A 21,165-nucleotide genomic window follows, 5' to 3' on the forward strand; every position below is an offset into this window, starting at 1 on the left:
CGAAGTGGGGGAATGTTGATTTTATTGCAAACAGGAGAAGTTTGGTGTATGGAGGGTAAAAAGAGAGAGGCAGAGTGAAAGAAAGAATCGAGCCGCAAAAGCTATACTCATTAGATAACCCGTGTCCTTTCATTTGTTGCCGTTTGTAAGAGATTTAGCATGCACAACCAGGCTCAGGACTTTGTCGATCAGTGTTTGAAATATGAACGGTATCGGGGAAGTCACTAGAAATGGAGAAGAGCCATGAGAAATGCAAGAATTAAAGCCACTCAATCTCATGCCAAGCAATAAAAGAACATACATATCAACATCCGTTTCACGCGACAGGGCGTTCTTTGCAATGGTTTGGAAAGCTTGTTCAACATTGATGGCCTCCTTTGCAGATGTCTCAAAGTACCTAATGTGGATTAATAGATAGATAGATGTACACTGCTTAGTCTACTGCTGTTACTTTGTCGCATGTCATGCTTTTTTTCGGGTAGATGGTGGGGGAGGCATCACGGTACTCACGGGACATTGCCCTTGGACTGGCACCACGCCATGGCGCGCTTCAGAGAAACCATGCGTCTCGACTCCTCTACATCAATCTTGTTACCCAACAGCACAAACGGGAAACTCTCCGAATCTCTTGGTGAAGCCTGGACGAGAAACTCGTCTCGCCATTGATCTTTATGAGCGGAAAATATGGCACGTTAATAGAAGAAATATATGTTAAAGAGAACGTGGCATAATGTTAAAAAAGCGAGGGTGCTGATTATGCGTCTAATAAAATTACCCAATGATTCGAAGCTTCGGCTGTTATTCACGTCGTATGTCAACACGCAGCAATCCGCACCACGGTAAAACGCCACACCCAACGATTGGAAACGTTCCTGACCAGCCGTGTCCCATATCTAGATTTTACAAACATCAAAGAGCCTGACTGTCAGATAAACCTGTCCAGATATTGCACATACAAAACTGTCCCGCGCTCCTCTTTTGTTTCGCATACATAGAGCAAGAATAATACAAAAGTGGAAGATTGAAGCATTACCTGCATGGTCACCAGGCGATCATCAACGAGGACTTCCTTGGTCAAAAAGTCGGCGCCAATTGTTGCTTTGTATTGATTTGAAAACTTCTTGTTCACATACTGATTCATAAGGGATGTCTTTCCGACACTAAGTTACAATATACATATTATGAGCGACTTTCTCTGCTCTGAATGAAAATGAAACAAATTACTGGCACGCTCCATGTTTCACGCATCTTACCCGCTGTCGCCGAGGATTATAACCTAACATATCGAAGCGAAAGACAAAAGAAGTGATTAAACTGATCAGCTTCACTCTCAATCACTAAACAGCAACGGGCCCGTCTTTCTTATTTGTGCCTTTCCTCCACTTGTCAGAATGACAGTAAGGATAATATAATAAAAGTGAAATTTACCTTCAAGAGAACCTTTTTCCGCCCAGCCGACATGTTTCGTAATAACGCTTTAGTGTTAAAAAGAGAAAAGTAAGGAAAGGTATAAGGGAAAATATAAGAAGATAGAAGCGAGCAAAAAAGAGCAACCTCTGTCTTTGTCGGGCCCTCTTTCTTGGTTTAGATCATGTGTGCATGTTAGGTTACACGAGAGTGTCTGATACAAAAGCAGAATGATTGTTTGGTGAAAAGAAACTTTATTTATTTTCCTTTCTTATTGCTCTGGCATTTTCTACAGTTCAAAAATACCAATGATATTACAAGAGATCTACCAGATAACACATTTGTTTTCAGGATTCATGGGAGTAGACTGAGGACATTGGAAGACCTTGGCAAAGTCTGCTGAATTCTGGACTGTGCCGATAACACGATAGCGTTCAGGCGAATGTACATCCGTATAAACCTACAGAGCGACAGTAGTGAGAGTTGGGTGCGTTTGTAAGTTAATGAGATGTATTTTCTTGGGAATGCGGCGTATATATATGTACCTGTTGTACTAGCGCTTCCGGCCTCACAGCACTGCACCATGACCTAGCATAGCTTGTGTAAAATAATGCTTCTGGTGATAGATCAATACCCGGCAGTCTTGCATGCTGAGGTTGACCTGGTGACTGAGCATCATTCCAAACCTTTTGGAAAGCCTGATACGAAGCTGCAATCCCGCCATTATCAGCAAGATTTTCGGCGAGCGTGAGCTTCGTTCATACATGCACAGTACTTACAGTTAGTACGATTTTATGTATAAGCTCTACAGGAGTGTTCATCTACTGTCTAAGTAACATACTTGGCCGTTTACGTTGACGGATTTTTTATTCGGACCTTCGACGGTAAATCCATTGTACTGTTGCACGAAACACTGTGATTTGTCTTGAAAACGTTTTGCCGTATCAGGACTCCACCAATCTTTAAGTTTTCCGTCACCATCGTACATCCTTCCTGCACTGTCAAATGCATGCTGAGAACAACAAGCAACGAAGTTATTTAAGCTTGATATCTCCAAAACAATATGTGATAAGTATACAGAAGGGTTGAGAAGCTTACAGTCAACTCATGGCCAATGATGGCGCCGATACTGCCATAGTTTAGATACCAGGGTGCGCCATAATTGTAAAACGGAACTTGCAAAATACCAGCAGGCACAGCAATCTAAATTTTTTAAAGTATGTACACACATGAGAAGTGGGGTTACAGCTAGGCGAATACTTATATAACATGCAAGCTATTGTACCTCGTTAGTGCTTCGACTATAGTAAGCATTGACATCAGATGGGCTCATAAACCACTCTTCTTTGTCTACTGGTTTGCCAACTTTTGACCAAGCTCGATTGATAGCCCATTCAACAATAGACAACTCATTGGAGAAAAACGATTCTCTTGTGATTTTGATCGACTCGTAGTGATCACGTAAGGATTCGGGAGAACGCACGTCGGGTGAAACGATACTGTAGGCAATTTTATGCTTGATTTTGCTGACTTTATCAATAGCTGCTTTGCGAGTCTCTGGATCGAGCCATTCCACTTTATCCAACCGATCTAACCATGCCTGGTGCACTTGGCTGATAAAGTCGTCTACTTGCTCGCGTTCTTCCTCACCGCCAAAGCGACGCATAACAAAGAACCGACCAACCATCGAGCCAAACGAACCTATCACGTTGTCGACGCAGGTGCGATAGCGAGGCGGTAGTTCAAAAGATCCGCTGGAAATTTTGGCTGAAGTGCGTCGCCAAGACCGTCGTGTGTTTGTGTCTAGTGCATAGATCCACGCTTTCAGGTTTTTGACGAGGAGAAAGTCTTGAATGGTCTGCAGTCTGACGCCTTGCTGTTGCTGCTGTTGCATATCAGTGGAAGGTGATGACAGTGAAGGGAGAAGCCAGGACGCCAAATTTGTAAAGTAAGGTGGGGCGCTGACAATCAGTGTGTCTGGCACAGGGGTTCCCGTGGGAAGAAATGCCTCAAAGAACTTTTTCCAGTTGATGACGGGATATCTTTGTTGTATTTCATTCAACGGCATTGGATTGTATAGCTTGGTTGGATCCAAGAGTTGGTCTCTGAATGATACACAGATGACGGCCAAAAATCAGTCATAGATCGCAAAGCAAGAATAAGGGTAACAGTAAAAATTTGCCAACCTGTCAAGAGTGATGGAAGCTAGCTTTGATTCAAAATCAACCACGCGGTTCACCATATCTTTTATTTGTTCGCTCGAAAGTAGTTGAATGTTTGCGTTTTGTGCTTCCTTTTGCTTTTGAGCACCCATATTGCTGTTGTTGACATCATCAGCGCTGCCGATTAAGATAGTAAGCACTTCAATAAGGCCGGAGCGGTAAGTGTCCACTGTGTCTTTTTGCTCGTAATATTCTTTCGACGGTAATGCAAGACCAGGCTGGTTGATTTGTACAGCGTTTGCGTCTGGTTGTTTATCGTCGGCTCCAATAACCATAGAAAACATTGGCTGGACCCCTTGGCGATACAATTCAATCAATGCGTCGGTAAGCATATCTGCGGATTGGGCGGTATATACGTCATCATTTTGTTGTTGTTGTTGCTGCTGCTGCTGTCCTTGAGTATTCTCCTTTCCAAACGAGAAAATTTTGAGCAGTTTGGAGATGGTTGGATAGACGGGCGTCGGACCAAGTGCCTCAATGGTTGCCACATCCATGCACGATGTGTAGTAATTCTGCAGCTCTTCGAAATTTTGTTTGTCAATGTCCGACTGACTTTGGTAATGAAAGTTTTCTTCACTGCAATCGGTGTCCTTGATGATGTCGCCGTAAGTGCCTTCTAAGAGATTTCGGATCGTATCGGTGTTCTGATCTTGTACTGTATCGAATGTTCCAACAGCTTTGTATTTGAGAATAGTATACACGTAAAAGTAAATATTCCAGTGAACGAGTTAGTCCAAATTTGTGAATAGGGGTAAGGATTAAACCAGGAGATTATTAATAGAAAAGAGAGGGTGTGCTTGAAATATTCTTTTTAGTTGTTCTATAATGATAACTTACACGCCTTGTCATCCGGAATGCTTGTGCTTTTTAACCAGGCACCACCTAGTTAGACAATCGATCAACAGCTTAACATAGTATTTGTCGAGCATTTCCTTAGCAGTGCTACTGTTAGAAGGTGGACGTACATGCGTATTGGTAAAAGTCTGTACAGGGGTCAGCATTAAAGTCGATATAATCTTTAACTGCTTTAGCAGCATCAATGCAGGCTTGTGTTTGACATTCGGTGACACTATTAGTCGGTGGTGCAGGACTAGCGCTGACAACTAGGCCCAGCATGATGACCAGTGCAGAAGAAGTTACGATAAAAGGATAGAGGAACAGAAGAAGCAAAAGGCATCAAAAAGTAGGAGCCTCCCTTTTATATTTTTGATATAGCGAGTACTTCTTAGTAATTAGTAGATGCTCTTTATTGCCGTCTCCGCCCTGTTTGCGCCCATCTCACTTTCTCTCGCTTTGCATGTGGTGTATGGATAATCCACCAGCAGCTGCACCACTACTTTAACCACTTTAACCCCTTATTTTCCAATTTGATAAAAAACTCTTTAGTGTGGTCCATTTGCTGCCACGGAGCAAAGTTTGCATATTGCAGGTATCTTATGAGCAATTTTATAACAATAAAAAACTGGCATACGAGAGTGTGAAGCATACTGCACATATACACACACCGTCGTTTTCTCTCGTATCTTAGGCACGCATTTTAAAAAAATTTAATTACCAACCAACTGATATAATATGAGTGACCACCAACTTTCCATGAGTTCGATTCGATCTACTTCGCGGAATCATGATCGCTGAAAGAACACTCATTTTGAGCTTGGTGGAACGCCTTGAGGCAGAGGTACGTTGATTGTTCTGAAATGAGCAGGGAGGAGCAAGGATGGAGATTGTTGTAGTTCACGGTAACTCTTCACTTACATCAGGGAAAACTAAATTCACTTATAGCTACCCTGTAATAAAGCTAATGGCAGCATCAAGTTCGACGAAGCGGAAGCTTTTGATCCTTATCTTTTTCGCATGTATGTATTTCTCTGTACCTGGTACCTATTCGCTTCTAATACCTCAATTTGTTTTTAGCGGTATAGCCACTATCCCTACACAAATATATAGCAAAAAAAACTCACTAGGTGGAATAGTGGACACACTCATAGGACTTTCGACCTACCGATTGCCGGTCGTTACTGAGGCTATCGCTGACGCGTTGGAAAGAATTCCGATCAGCAACGTAATAATTTTACAATAAGACTTTTTCATTTTTGCTCACTATATCTCCCATCAATTTAGAATCACCCAACTGTATCATTCAACGACGAAACTACACCAACGGAGATGCTGCACTCTCAATATTTCCTTGTGTGCCTCATGTCTGCATGTCTCCAGCAATGGCGCGAAAACAACCCGTCTGATCTGACGGATCATCCAGAGGTATCAACACATTGCATCCGAGCAACTGGACATACCTCGACTGACTCTGTAGCACAGCGACCCGATGTGGCGCTGGATGATAGGATCGCACACCGCATATTAGCGATCATGGCACCTTTTTTGCGCCAACCGCCTCGTACGGCGACGGCTATAAATAGAGAGCTCGAACACCGATCGCTGCTGATGGGGAAACGCTTTAACATGCAAGAATCAATTTTTACAGAGACATACAACTGTGCAACAATAAGCGAGCATTATACCGCTGAAACGCTACTACTGACGCGACTCTATGTGCTCGCTGGCAGGGTCGTGTACTTCGTCAGTATCAGTAACTGGTGCGTTACATATATTAGAATCAAATCCAGGTTGGAAGCTCTATCGTATAAGCCTAGCAACGCAGAAGAAATCCCACAGATAGGCGAAGTGCAGTTTATAGAGACTGTTGCAATGAATAAGGAACGATTGAACAAGATGCTTTATGGTAAAATCTTTTCACTTATTATGAAGACGGACTGCACAATGTATAACAGATGTAATTTATACTATGCCTTTTTCTCGTTCCTTTCTTCTTTCTGTGTTTGGTTTCTAATGTAGTACTTCAGCATACAATGGGGTCAATGAAACCATCAGTGCAGCGTATGATCAGCATTATTTTCTATCGTGCAATTTGGGGATGGATTGAATCTTTTCAAGACGAGTTCGTGCAACTCTACCGGGAAAAGGGTCGAGTTGATGGAAGTCCAGAAATTTTATTCATGCTTTGCCGGGATACTGCGATGAAGAAAAGCAAAGAGACCCTTTGGCCATTTCAGACTGCACTTCTTCTTATCAGTCCTGGCCTTATGGTAGAGACAGCCCAATACAACTCGGTAAGAGGGAAGTGCGCTTCTTCCCCCCACCCATCAGTGGTGCGTGTTACGATCGAAAACTCATTATGATCTTGACATCATCTGCAGTCATTGCCGACAGTAATACTAATCAAAAATTATAACTTTACACAAGATTGACTTTGTCCGAATGATCGAGAAGATGGTGGTTGACGGTGATATGCGGAACGAAGAAGTAGCCTCACTTTGCGTATTGGATATCTGTCGAGCTGCATCATACCTACATGAAGAATCTGCACTCTCCGTATTACACCGACTCAACATGACCGCTAAGAACAACCTTCAAGAACGACTTTTCGACATTGAGCATCCAATAGCTGTTGATAAGATCTTCATGACGTCCAATGCACAATACGGCTTGCCAGCGCAAGAGCAACGCGGTGGAAGACCGTTGGACATCCATTGCATGCTGGTGGACGCAATAACGACACTTTATCGCCTGAACCCAAGAAACGCAGTATACAGCGTCTTTCCCATGTGTCTTGACAGCAAAGCCCCGGTTATATATAAGTCTGCGTTAATTAAATCGATCCGCTATCTTATAATTTATTATAATATTGAAGAGCATCGGGATTCGCAATCGCCATGGAAGTTTGGTTCCAATTATTTCTATGAAACCGTTTGCGAAAAGATACGACAGATCTTCATCCAGTATGTCAACAGTATGGCCGGCAATGAGCGTGCTGCAATGAGCTCTATGAGAAATTGGAGCAACAATACCAGCAACAATGCGTCGGATAACAAGAAAGGCGATACTAAATCAATGACGAGCCAGACCATCGATCTCGATAGCAACGAACGGCTCCATACTATATGGGAGATCTTGCGACTTTACAATGTTGATCCGAAGCTAGTGATACTAGTAAGTTTTGTATGATACTTGAAGCAGATCATTTATAGCTGCTGCTAAAAGTACAAGGATATGCTTTTTTATTTTCTTAAAACTGATTTTATATTAGGGTACTAACGGTCAACGGACTGACCAAATATTGCGTGTTATTGAAGCTATGATTCAATGCATGCGCCAACCTAGCCAATCCATAACTACACTCGCCACAGAATGTATACGAAAGCTGCATACGTCTGCCTACATTCCACTTTGGGGTGAACCTAAACATACCATGTTCTCGTTTTGGAAAATATCGTCCACCATTGTCCTATACTTAGCTAAAGAGCTCCTCACCCTCAAAAGTGTTCAGAATGCCGAAATAATAACCTGTATGCGAACAGTTCACAAAATACTTACTGAACGAGTTGTTTTCCTCAAAGGTGTAGGCAAGGTAATCGATCTAACAACTATTCAGCTAACTTTCTTTTTCTGTCTGACTCTATTATACTGCCTGTCTATTATCTCCGGGTGTAAGAATCGCGACTTATTGTTTTGTTCACATAACCTTGCATCATATATGTAGGAGACGGTATTACAGGGGTGGAATGCAACAGAATATTTGCAAGGAGCTATTACAATGGAAGTAGCCTTTCTAATTTGGCTGAACGCGACCGATGAAGATATTCTACGTATGGATATTGCGTGCATTAAGGAATATTGTAAAGAGATCGATTATCTTTTTGCCAGCAACTCGCACACGGAAGTCGTCGGATCTCAAGCGCTCAGGGTTCTCTTGGAAAACTATCCGATCTATCTAGAGCTATCTCTACTGGATAAGGAGCTAGCGACGGGACGTAAGGGAGCACAAAGACATATCTGGCGTCTGCTACGTATGCTGCCTCACGACTCACCAGCTTCACTTGTTGCTTGGCGAGAAGTTTGGAAAAGATGGAAGTCGCTCACAGAATCCTTGACCTCGATCCAAACACAACAGGGGACGTCCATTAACGGGCCACGTAGTCCAGGCAGCAGTCGAAGTTTCGGTAGCGGTGGTAGCGGATCCACATCTTGTTCATCATCCAATGGTGGCATGTCAGCAGGACACTTTCATGTCGGATCAACTTCAGATATACATGAGCAGCCATCTTATCTAGGCAGCAGCAAGAAACGAAACAGGTCGCTATGGAACTTCAAAGACCGATATACCCTGTGGCATAACTGCACTGGCTTTCTCTCATCACTTGCTGGTGCCTGTCTAGGGAAGCGAAATAACGATCAAAATGATGGCAACGAAGATTACATTATGCTTGCGAACGAAGATACAAACCAGCAAGCTACAGAATTCATTCGACTGATGACACAGCTGTTGTCCTGCAGCGATGTCTTTGTCCGCGAAAAAACCACCGACATTCTCAGTAAGGAGCTGTCGCCTGCCGTTCGAACCGCGTTTTTGGAACAACTCGAGCACTCCTTGTCAAGCACTGTGGTTTCGTCTGCTTCAAAATTGAATTGCTTTATGCTTGTCGAACGAACGAGCAATATTCTCTGTAGCTATCTAGAAGATCTTTCCAATCAACCGACTACAAGCGCAGCAGTATCCTCACAGATATTTGCCAATCTCGTCGATCAATGTGCGAGTTTTCTTTCATGCAAACCAGGTGATACCAACCTAAATACCGTGGGAAGCGATATAACAAGGATCAGATTACGATTCGCCCATCTTTGCAAAGCTCTTATGATTTCCAAAAATACGAGCTCGTGGATCATGATACAGCGAGAGTTTGCTCTACGCACTAAGCTACTCGGCACTGTAATCGAGTGGATAATTAATCCTCAAAATATGTTTGTAAGTCATCTCTGCATATAACATAATTCATGCAAAAAGTTTGCTTATACATATGTTACCCCGATCGTATACAAATGCGCACATGCATGATTTTCAGAGTCAAGGTGATTCTACTGATAGTCCAGCAATAACGTCCAGCGACCGAAACAAAACTACTATTTCAACGGGCGGTACCATTGGTACTGCGTCTGATCACACGGCTCATACTGTATCGACATCTCCTTTAATAAAGGACTTAAACATTCGGCGCGAGCTAGAAATGCACTGCATCCACGCAATGATGCTACTTCTTGACGGCCTTCCGCTCCAGCCCACTATCTTTGGCGCTTTTCCTGGTGCTGAAGAGATCAATCAGAATGTCAAATGCCACATGTTCTCTAGGTACTTCACATACTTTTTCCATGTCCTTCAGGAGTGCGTTGGTGTCCTTGATGAACCTTCGAAACTATCTTTACGATCAACAAAGGGAAACACCAGTGACACCACTAGTGTGCAAAAGGTACCCTTCTATCCAACATCACCTCAGTCCGGAAAGTCGTTGCATACAGTGTATCCTTAACAAATTTTAAGGATAATATTTTGCTGTATATGCTGGCGAGCACAACTTCAACATACAATACATCGAGGCAATAACTCACGGATGCATTTAACCAAAACTATGCTATTCTACATAATTTAGGGTACCAGTGAAGCAGGAAGGATCCAACAAGCACTCGGTATTAAATCTTGTACCGTCCAAGCAATAGCAAATCTAATAAGTGCAAATTTGGATGTCGGTTTAAACCATGCCATCGCAAAAGTGTATGATGAGAGTATTGGTGTTCGCTCTGCGTTTGTACAAGTGCTTACTGAGGTGCTCAACAAAGGCACCCACTTCGAAAGCCTTTCTGATACCATTCAATTAGAACGATATGAGCGGTTACTTGATGTAAGCTAATAACAAACGAAAGAACTCGCTCATTACATGAAGAATAAGTATAAGAATAAGAAAGCACATCATAACAATCGTATACACTCCATTAACACATGTCTTTAAGATACTTACCGACGAATCGAATGACTTTGGCTTTGCTCAATTCTTATGCGAGTCATGCCCAGCATCTAAAGCTGATGTAATGGCGCGCTGCTTATTGAAATGCTTTGCGTCGAAACGAAAAACGGTGAAATTTTTAAAGGTTATGATCGAAAGGGAAATTCGTCACACTAGTAAGTATTCTGAAGTTCAATTTATCCAACAAGCTTCTCAGAAAATGCTGTTGGTAAAGAAAGCGCTACATAATGTATTAAAATATTAGACTATAGATGACGAAGCGGAACTTTTACGCAGAACTACTATCACGACTCGACTTTTATCCTATCTCGCTGAAAGTGTCGGCGCACGATATATTCAGCGTACATTACACCCCGTGTTTCAAAAGCTTTGTAAAACGACTTTACCAAAGGGGTCATCGTATGAAGTCAATCCATTGAAGATCGAATATGATGAAGAAGAAGATATAGACCAGAATATTGCTAATGTATCGCAAGCAGCTGATATGATCCTGACTGTTATTTGCGAGTCTGCTAAAATCGCGCCTCGGTACGTCGAAGACAAGCTTTGCAAAGAATATAGATGCGGGTGAGTTGAAAAACTTTAGTTTTTTCTTATCATTGATACTTTTGAATTAGGACCATACGGCAGTTGTGTCATTGCATTGCTGTATGTGCAGAATCTCGCTTTTCCGGAGCCACGAACAAAGCAGTTGGTGCTTTTATATTTTTACGATTCTTATGCCCGGCTATAGTATCACCGGAATCTACTCATTTCCGTGGCAAAATCAGTCCGGCTCTTTACCGCGGGCTTCTGATTGCTGGAAAGGTCGCACAAAACCTGGCCAACAATGTATTGTTTGGTGACAAGGAAGAATACATGCTTCCACTAAACGACCTACTGACACACAATATCTATCGCGTAACCCGCTTTCTACGCGATATCTCGAAGGAATTAAACCATAATGAGGGTGTAGAAGAAGCAGAGGACGAGTTTGAAGACGATCCAATGAATGACGGCGACTTTTGCTTGCTTCACCATGTGCTTATTGACAATATGCAAGCCATGTCCCACCATTTGTACACAAAGAATACCCCCAGCATCAGCCATAAAACGAAGGCTGTCGATCATGCAATTTTGGAAGGAATGATATTACATGGTCAGTTCGAATGTGTGTCTAATTTACTTGCCCACCTCGGTAGTCCACCTGACATGGGCCGCAAAAAATCATCGGATTTTTGTCTGCGCGGAAGACCGCTCAATTTTGCAAGTCAAGCTTACAATGATTTCATGCGACGAAACAACGACCGATATGTCGATGATGTAATGGCAAAGAAGATTGTTTATGAAGCAGGAAGGTCGAGAGCTGGAAGACCAGTGCTTTACTTTATCTTACGTCGCATCCACGTTCACGACACGGATTTTGATTCATTGATGTACCTAATTCTCAGGGAAAGTATATAATGATAATGTTAATGTAAATGTTAATTTATCCAAAAAAGACAACTATTGACTCAGCACTATTGTTTGTAGACCATGGAAGTGCTATCTGCTGAACCATTTGAGATAGTGGTTGATTTTACAATGTACACCACCGAACTGAATAGCTCGCCTGATCAAAAATGGTTCTATCGACTTGCCCAACTGACTCCTCGTGAAATCTATAATAACATTGCTGCCATATATGCATTTAATGCCAATGTTGACATTGCCCGATTTTTCAAGCGAGATATATCCAAGCCTGTTCGTGAATTCTTTAGCAAGTTTCAATTTTATGCATCCGAGACGGACCTTCATCGATATATACATCCAAAAGAATTACATTTGCCAGAAACTGAAGGTAACAAATAAGCAATAATTCAATATGATGCATTTTCATTTTTCAGAATATCTTACTATTATCAATGAAATAGCCGAGTTGAGTACGGATGCTCTAGTAACTGTCAATGCAGTTCGTCATATGGTCAGCAATAACAACGAAAAGGTGATCCCGGTGGTTATTAAATTGACGCATCGCTATATCCAAGTTACTACCGCAAAACGACAAAAATTATTCTCTGGTTGCACTGCCATTCTAAACGACGTTTATGCTATATCCGAAATTGAGGATCCGTTTCTTGGGCTTACAACCATGGATGCATCTCATGAAATTCGCTTCAAAAATAGTAAAACCCAGTCAGTAATCACTTTCTCTACGACATCAAGCCATGACGCTGCACAGTTTATATTTGTAAGTCTATTTCTTAAAAATATCGAGAAAAGGAGGCATTATCTTTAAGCATATAAGTTAACAGGCTTATGTAGGTACTCAAGAACTTAAAGAGCCGTGCGGACGCTCCTCCATCTCCTGAAAACAGCAAAATGATACCGCCTGTTAGCGCTATTCGACCATATGATATTCCGGGCATGCTTCTTAATATCGTTTTTCACAATATGGGGAGCCCAAATGAAGAGTTACGCCATTCCTCTTATAGTCTTCTATGTGCGTTGAGCGAAAGCTTCCATTTCGCACTGGCGAATCAGTTTGTGGAAACTAAAGGTGAGAAGAATAACTGCAATTATTAGTATAGGGCTATCGAGACAATAAGCAAGCAGGCATTAACTCACCTGTCTTCTACTCTTCTAAATACAGGCGTTTGTATCCCTAAGAATGACATATCTTGGATTGTGGGAATAAGTACTAAACTTGCACTCACTCAACAAGAAGCGACGCTCGAGCTAGTTCGAGAATGGTTTGTCGGTTTCGAAAAGTCAACCGAGTCGGAGCAGCGTCTGTGTATCGAGTATATAGCCCCATGGCTGGCCAATCTTGCTAGGATTTATACTCAATGGAAAGGGCGTGAAGAGATAGCAACCAAGACCAAAGAGATTTTACACATGATGATTGAGTTGACTGTCAAAGCGAAAGAAGCGGTATGTTATTAAAATGAAGCAGCAGTAGATGCTATAAATATGCAATCTCACCTGTTTTCTCCTTCCTCGAAAAAAAAACATACAGATTCGACATCTCGTTCTATCCAACATATGGAAACGAATCGGTGAAAATAACGTGGATGGTAGCACGTTTATTGATCTAGTGCTAAGTGCGGTTACTGAATATGCATATGAGCATGGTGGGGTTGGATCAATCCAGACCGAAATCATGACTGACATTGTCGTCGCCATGTTCAACATGGCTGTATGCGCCAAGATACTTTCGCGATTACACCACATCTTTCTGCACTCTGCCTTCAGCTGGACACATAAACTTGTCAATCATCCATTTTGGCGAGCGAAAATTACCATCATGGTCCGATTTATGCTCATGGGAACTTTTCACTACCGTGGTCCAATCAGACAGTGCACGCCAGAGATGATGCATGTTATTTCCATAATCGCTTGCATTGGAACGACATTGGAGCGAGAGACAGTACATAGCATGATGGTTAACTTTAACCAGGCTTTGTGCACTATTGAACCTGTGGATACCGAAAAAGCGAGGCAGATGCTCGAAAAACTAAGCAACAATTCTGCAATGCGAACACGGTTACTTTTCGGGCTCACCAAGACCTATGCAACACCGTACACCGCAACAATGGAAACGACGACCGATACAGTCGAATCAGTGGATCTGTATGCAGTGGAAGCACTTGTCGAGCACTTGATCGACGGTATCCAAATTGTCGCACCCAATACGGATATATTAAACGCGTGGAAAGCACGATGGCTCAGTCTAGCATGTAGTCTAGCTTTTCAATTCAATCCGGCAGTCCAGCCACGGGCGCTCATTGTTATTGGATGTCTCGCACGCGAGGGCATAGACGACGAACTAATATTCCAAATTTTAAACTTGCTTCAACATGCAGTGGCAGAGGCCCACTTTGAACTCGCTCAAGGTATCATCATGTGCTTGCGACGCATCGTTTGCAGCGTTCCACGGGATTCATGCTACCTACTGCCGCTCTTTTGGATTGCCCTAGCGCTCGTACAAGTTGATTATCGTCCTCTTTATGCAGCTACTCTAGAGCTGCTTGCTGGTGTACTCCATACCCTTCAAGAGTATCGCATGATTGACGGTGGTGATAGGAACCCTGCTAAGTTACTGCTATCTATCCGTCAAGGAGATATTACGCAAGAGTACGACCGAGAACTAGGCGTCAATTTCGAGCAGTATTTTTCGTTTGCAGTGGCCACAGTCCTGTTGAAGCCTAGCATACATAATGTCGAGATGGTCAGAACTCTGAGGCCAAAGCTGGAAGACTTTCTAAACATTGAAATCAACCGGTACAATGGATGTGACAACGGAAACAATTTAATTCCGGTCAGTGCGTTGGGCTATGTAGCTGCACTATTGCCGGATATTGCCGCGGACGAAAACATGTTACGGAAGCTGGGTCTGGATGGGCCGACCGGCATATTGAAGAAGCTCCGGATACCGGACAAGACAGCTGAGATATTGTTCATCACGTTGTTGTCGATCCAACTATCATCACATGACAAACAGCGTAAATTACGCATATATGACTTTTTGGCAGAGGCTGCAGTCGTCATGCCTGATACATTTTGTATTGTGTAAGTATGAAGCAATTTGGGTTTCGCTTATTGTCACGCACACTTTTCAAATTATCACTTTTACTGATTTCATCAAAGATACGAGATGATAGCGTCAAAAATGAACAAGGTGTTGGTCAACTCGACGGATTTGGAGTTTGTCAGTCGAGTTGAATCCATCCTTCTTACTGTTTGCTCAAGCATTCCCACTGACTCATCTGAGCGGGCAAAGCGAAGATACAAATTGTCACTTGAACAGGCTGGATTTACTGCGCTGATAGATTTGCATAGTCCACGTAAACGGGATATAATCAGCAATGCAATGCTCTCAAGCAGACTTGTAAAGCATGTCATTGAAACCAGCAGTTAGAGCACACATAAAGTTTGTTTTTTAAAATAGGATTTTATTATCACTACTACAGCAAGTTTCGAGATGAGAATGAGAAATACTATTTTTAAAGAGCTAGTGGTGGTGAATGGGGATTACAGCTAATTTTTTGTGGGTAGGGAGAGGGCTACAGCAATGTGGGCGAGAGAAAACGTGCAGTTTTGCATGAACTGTTGTTTGTGTTTGTGGGTCACAATAAGATTTTACTGGACGGCAATCTTGCGAGCAGGTTTAGCTTCCAACGTTTTGGGCATGTCAACGTGCAAGACACCATTTTCAAACTTGGCAGAGATCTTGTCACGGTCAACATTATCAGGCAACGACAAGGTACGCGAGAATTTGCCTTCACGGCGCTCTTGATAACGGATGTTATCCTTGGTGTAATCCTTGTCCATCTTGGTCTCGCCGGAGATGATGATCGCATCATTGTTGACATCAAGCTTGATATCCTCTTTCTTGACGCCGGGGATCTCGGCATGGATGGCCCAGCTCTTTTCCATTTCATAAATGTTAACAGGAAGGCCCAGGTTCGAGCCTCCTTCGGAAGAGGTGAACGGTCTTGACCAGAAGCTGCTGCCTCCGCCACCTTGAAAGTCTTGATACAAGTGATTGGCAAGTTGGTTCATACGACGCTCGATACGGTCCATGGATGAAGGAGTCCAGCTGTTCCAGTTGATGAGAGACATGGCGCTCAGAACAAAAGAGTTATAGGTAGTGAGAAAAAAAAGTAAGAGAAGAGAAGAGTGAGGATGAAGACGCATTCGTGTGTCAGAGCCTCCCTTTTTATAGATTGCCGAAAGAGTCGAAATTTCTGGAAGATGCCGGGCTATAGCAAGGAAGAAGAGACTTTTCCCATCACATGTCATCCCACTCACACCTCAACAACATTTTTTATAATCGCAAAGCGGATATGCCTGCTTTTGGGACTCCCTCTTTATTACTAGTGTTAAGCATGGGTTTTTCTTCTTCACAATGAGAAAATGGCGCTCGGCTCTTAGCGCCGCAGCAGTAATGACAACAATTACAATGACAGCAGCTCTAATGGATGTATATGATGAGGAAAAAGCGGGATGAAGAACTTGCTCGTCGACGCAGCTCATTCTAAACCATCCGATGTCTCCGGCCCTCCAGGATAGTTGACCCCATACTCTATCTGGCCGCTTTTCGCGGAGACCGCCGTCGCCTCATCAGATGGAGAATTGCACTGGCTACCATCCTATTTACTGAAGGATCATCGTTACGGAGCACCACGCGCGAAACGGGAGCATTATGCCAGCTGCCCATCCCTGACACCACTACTCCAGCAGTTGCTCACGGCCTTCGGCACTACACCCCCAGATCAAGACAACGAGCTACATATCATCGACCATATCATGAACAAACTACCACGTTCCTATATAAGATTGTCTCGCGGCAAATGGAGAACGACCTGGCCGGCATTACTTCGTATGCTGCGTGAAATCGACATATTAAGCCACTCGGATACCGCCTACGACACAAATGAACCGGCACCCGAGGAAGCGCTAGATCTGCGAAATGTAGCATCATCATCATCACCAGACTCATAGCGTCTATAGACAGCTCTTCTCCCTTCCCCCTCTTACATCTTCACCTCCCTCTTCCCTTTCTCATTTAATTTTCACTTCGTTACCTCTCCTCACCAAACACCTTAATCCGGCTTGACTTTTTCCCTCTCTAGAAGGTTTTTTAGTTAAAGCAACACCTCTTACTATGTATAATTTTTCTTCTTAATCACCGCACCGCAAGGAAGCGACCAGAATGCTTTAAGCGTATCGTAATTAGCCTTCCAATAATATAACTTTAAACTATATGATGAGTTAAAAGGTCTTTTCTTCATGGGGCGGTTAGCCATGAAGTTTCACGCTAGTTCAACCAATACTTGCTGACATTTAGGCTTCACTAGAAGACGCATTATTATTAGCTTTTCTGTGTATCATAACTTATACTTTTCAGATATTTATATAGCAGCAGTGTAAGTTGGATCTTCCCCGGTCTCTGCACCAACGGTGGAATATCTACTTGCTACGTTTTAATGACTACAAACTCTGATTGTATTCTCATCTCACAGCCGCATCATAAAGTGCTATTCCTGCTAATCCTTCAGCTCAATGCGTTCATCTCAATGTATATCAGAAAATGTGGCATATTAAACGTGTCATATAGTATGTTAGTCACTCCTTTTGATTCACATAGCTGCTGCTGCTATAGTAGTGGGCAACTCTAGGTACCCTTTTACACGTTTTTGGTAACCAGCTATGCATCGTTGCATAATAGCCGTAATGCAGTATATAGTAGGACAACATGTTCCATATTCAATAATGTACTTTTATTAACGTAGCCCGTTTTACCGCCATCAATTGTAGCTTATTTACCAGTGGTGAATTTATGTATGTACAGTCATAATTTCTCATATATTACTTCTCCTTATATTATATCAAGCTATAGGACTCCACTGTTGGTCACTGCTAAGTGAAGAATATTGTGGTGTCCTATACAATTATTGTCACCAATAATTTGGGCAAAATTCACCCCTTGACACAGCCCACAGGCACTGGTTCGGTCCTTAATGACCTGGTCATGTCAACACAACTATAATTATATAAACGTTGAAGCAACAAAGTAGTTTCTACATTATGAAAATTGTGAATGGGTTTTTTAGATGGTTCCGATCCCATACTATTGCAAACAGAAACAACTAGCTATACTCCCATGGACTTCCGATTGTTTCAGCAAGTATGCAGTTGCAAACCATGGCAACGCACTGGTTACTGTGGGAGCATATCCATGGCGGAGTTTCCCTCTCTCTTTTGATGCCAACTGTCGCTTTTCACGTTGGAGGTCGAGAACAATACCGTTTCCTAGATCTCTTTTTTTTTACATGAGCGACAAAGTCAAGAGATCGTTCGCAGTACCACAGACTAAACGACGCATAGTACTATTTACTGTCATTGGATGCTTAATTGCCATAACATGTCTATTACAAATTCTCTACCGACCTCCTCCGTGCAACAACAGCGATGAAGGAGTACTCTCATCCCCACAACAAGACGGTCTTCCCGACGCTTTGAGTGCTCAAGCCCAGCATCGAGTAGAGGGCGTCTCATTTCAAAATCTCAACACCATTCCACAAAAAAAAAACGTTCTCATTCTCAGCATGATTAAACCAGCAACCGTACCACATTTGAACGATTTTTTCAAACTGATTCGTCAGCTTACATACCCCCACTTGTCGCTCGCCATCCTAGTTATGAATCCAGGGCCAACGACGGTTCACGCTGTTCGACAACATATTGAACACGCTCGACTGACTTCCTTGGACGTAAAAGTATATGTGAAGACCTATGACGATGAAGTAATGTCGTTTGTGGTAACACCGGGAAAGGAGACAGTGTATGAACTGCAACCCTTGCGACGAGCCGCTATTGCCCGGGCCCGGACGTTCTTGCTACAATCAGCACTAACACCAGAACATGATTATACGCTTTGGTTGGATCCTTTGTTAACATCGATACCACCGACTTTGGTTCAGGATATGATGGAGGTGGACGCGGACATTGTGGTGCCGAACACTATGATCCGTAGAGATGGGAACGAGTGGGGCCATGACAAACGTAATTGGCAGGAAACCGAATTGTCGGTTTCCTTATCCAAGGATGTACCTGAGGATTTTGTGTTTATGGAAGGTAAGTTGAATCTTTTTACAAAAAAAGGAGAGATGAAAAAAGGGAAGGGAGAAGGACAGTGTCTAACTATGGTAAAACAAAAAAAAAAATTGGGCATAGGGTGGGTGGAGTTCACAACGCATCGGTTCCTGATGATCGACATGGCTACCACCGAAATGCAGCCCTTACATAAGGTGCCCTTGGACGGTATTGGATCGACGTGTATCTTGACCAAGGCAAGCGTGCATCGCGAGGGAATCAATTATCCTGCATTTCCCTATAAGCATCAAATCGACACGGAAGGATTTGCCATGGCTGCAAAGACTGCTGGTTACAGCGTCTATGGTCTGCCTGCATACAAGGTTTACCATAGTGGAATGCCCGACAATGCCTTAGCAGAAGAAGTCGATGATATTTAAAAAAAAAACATCTTTCATCTTCCCGCACCACCACCTCCCCATATATTCCTCCCCCTCCACAGCCCTCTTTCCATGATCCTTTCTTCCTATTTCTGATATCTCTGCATTGTAATTCATCCACCGCTGTTTCTATTCTATTTTTCAATATGTACCATAATCCTTTATTTCTCTTTCTCTTTTTCAAAAAAAAGAACCTACCCGCTTATTGACACTTATTGAAAAGGGAAAACTTTATCTCCATTTCGTCCGCGACTTGTACTCATACCCAATGGAAATGTTCCCCGACTCGTCGGCAAGCCCGGATCGGATAAATTGATCACATCATATGTAACCATAGAAACCGCAAACTATACCCTGTTGTTCTTTTTCTTTTCCATACAACTTTCCCATTGTCTCACCCTTCCTTTCATGGTTCAGGATTCTGTATTTTACGTGCGTGAGGTGGCTTTGGACGACTTGAAACACAACGTTTCTGCTCATGCCGTTATTAATGGCGCTTACCGTTCTGAAGGTAAATTCAAGCTGTCATGTCATTTCATCGAGGAGGAAAGAGTGGAAAAGTTTAAATCGCTCATGTCTGTTATTACTTTTCATAGGCGGCTGGACCACAGAAAAGGACCTAGTAAGTGGTGAACGAGTGACACTGCAAGACGTTGAAGACTTTGTTCGTACCAACGGCAAGCCAAACACCTTACTATATGCGTTTGATGCTACCCCCGGTGACTCAGAGACAGTGGTTGGCACTGTGCAGATCCAAGCTATGCAAGGAGGACAAGAGGCTGAATTAGGGCTGTTTTCAGTCTCTCCAGCTTATCAAAGTCGTGGTGTAGGTGGCCGGCTTGTACGGGCCGCTTTTGAACGGATGAAGGATTTGGGTTTTACAGTGGCAGTGATTCATGTGTTGGAAACCAGAGTAGAGCTGTTGACCTGGTACCGTAAACTCGGATTTGAAGAGACTGGTGAGAGAATACCCTTTGTCTGGCCGGAGATGCTCAAGGTCAAGGATGTTTGCTTTATTACCTTGAAGAAGAAGCTCGTATAATCGCTTTTTTCTCTTTCCCGAATTTTTTATTTTTGCTTTTGCTTTGTATATTATGATCATGTTTATATTATTTTGCTTATCGAGATATAGAATAGAACGTAGAATACATAAAGTTAAGATGTATGTTCTATAATATGGATTAGTTTGGGATGTGCTCATTGTAAGAGCGTAATGATCTTTCCTTGACGCTACTGATAGATCTGCAGTGCAAGATTATTATCAAGTACTCATTATTTTCACCAATTCTTTCGTACTATTTGCATGATTAGACTGCTCATCCAACCATGTGGTATTCACCTCGATATTACAGGCCGCGAATCAGTAGCTTTTCAAGGATACGCTCATGCAGGCATAAAACTATGAATATAGTGCTTCAGAAAAGCATCAAATACAAAAATCGAAATTCCTAATACCAATATATCTCTACATGCTTATATTCCAAACCCTCATCTAGCGAGCCTTCTATATTAATTACGCACCTTTTCATTCCCGGTGTCTCGAATAGGTACTAATCCGGCTGCGGTGTCACGTTTTACTTGTCGCTCGAGTATCGCGTTACGGAATGTTACGGATATTTGCTCTTTTTATTCATTTCATTTCAGGACATACATATAAATCAG

At 42.7% G+C, this 21,165-nt stretch overlaps 6 protein-coding genes across 6 annotated transcripts; 3 read left to right on the forward strand and 3 right to left on the reverse strand.

Moving 5' to 3' along the window:
* Position 1: 1 nt before the first annotated feature.
* On the reverse strand, positions 2-1,618 carry BDB00DRAFT_497484 (vacuolar biogenesis protein). Its single transcript, XM_053117599.1, has 7 exons — positions 1,429-1,618; positions 1,254-1,276; positions 1,034-1,160; positions 776-893; positions 511-667; positions 302-397; positions 2-224 (listed from the first exon to the last, which is right to left on the reverse strand). The coding sequence occupies exons 1-7, from the start codon at positions 1,459-1,461 to the stop codon at positions 155-157; spliced, it is 624 nt and encodes a 207-aa protein (XP_052984342.1). The 5' UTR covers positions 1,462-1,618; the 3' UTR covers positions 2-154.
* Positions 1,619-1,732: 114 nt separating this feature from the next.
* Positions 1,733-4,745, reverse strand: BDB00DRAFT_755249 (uncharacterized protein; the record flags this gene model as incomplete). Its single annotated transcript, XM_053118824.1, has 8 exons — positions 1,733-1,867; positions 1,953-2,159; positions 2,249-2,419; positions 2,506-2,610; positions 2,693-3,512; positions 3,594-4,305; positions 4,467-4,511; positions 4,595-4,745. 8 exons carry the CDS (start codon positions 4,743-4,745, stop codon positions 1,733-1,735), a joined length of 2,346 nt encoding a protein of 781 aa, XP_052984343.1.
* Positions 4,746-5,601: 856 nt separating this feature from the next.
* Positions 5,602-15,477, forward strand: BDB00DRAFT_801050 (uncharacterized protein; the record flags this gene model as incomplete). The annotated part of the gene is made up of 17 exons (XM_053121824.1): positions 5,602-5,691; positions 5,751-6,372; positions 6,486-6,760; positions 6,894-7,640; positions 7,738-8,058; positions 8,191-9,453; positions 9,551-9,952; positions 10,133-10,381; positions 10,491-10,659; positions 10,756-11,032; positions 11,122-11,935; positions 12,017-12,323; positions 12,397-12,713; positions 12,788-13,022; positions 13,116-13,396; positions 13,482-15,034; positions 15,113-15,477. Coding segments are annotated over 17 exons (8,193 nt in total), but the record flags the coding sequence as incomplete, so codon positions are not given.
* On the reverse strand, positions 15,397-16,162 carry BDB00DRAFT_801070 (HSP20-like chaperone; the record flags this gene model as incomplete). Its single annotated transcript, XM_053121825.1, has 1 exon — positions 15,397-16,162. The coding sequence occupies one exon, from the start codon at positions 16,160-16,162 to the stop codon at positions 15,605-15,607; it is 558 nt and encodes a 185-aa protein (XP_052984345.1). The 3' UTR covers positions 15,397-15,604.
* Positions 16,163-18,813: 2,651 nt separating this feature from the next.
* BDB00DRAFT_725763 (uncharacterized protein) lies at positions 18,814-19,455 on the forward strand (the record flags this gene model as incomplete). Its single annotated transcript, XM_053118238.1, has 2 exons — positions 18,814-19,105; positions 19,205-19,455. Coding segments are annotated over 2 exons (543 nt in total), but the record flags the coding sequence as incomplete, so codon positions are not given.
* Positions 19,456-19,911: 456 nt separating this feature from the next.
* Positions 19,912-20,545, forward strand: BDB00DRAFT_867736 (acyl-CoA N-acyltransferase; the record flags this gene model as incomplete). Its single annotated transcript, XM_053126378.1, has 2 exons — positions 19,912-20,014; positions 20,100-20,545. 2 exons carry the CDS (start codon positions 19,912-19,914, stop codon positions 20,543-20,545), a joined length of 549 nt encoding a protein of 182 aa, XP_052984347.1.
* Between the last annotated feature and the right edge of the window lie 620 nt (positions 20,546-21,165).

The sequence above is a fragment of the Zychaea mexicana genome (assembly GCF_025766255.1).
Source record: "Zychaea mexicana strain RSA 1403 chromosome Unknown BDB00scaffold_6, whole genome shotgun sequence".
Classification (NCBI taxonomy): Eukaryota; Fungi; Mucoromycota; class Mucoromycetes; order Mucorales; family Lichtheimiaceae; genus Zychaea; species Zychaea mexicana.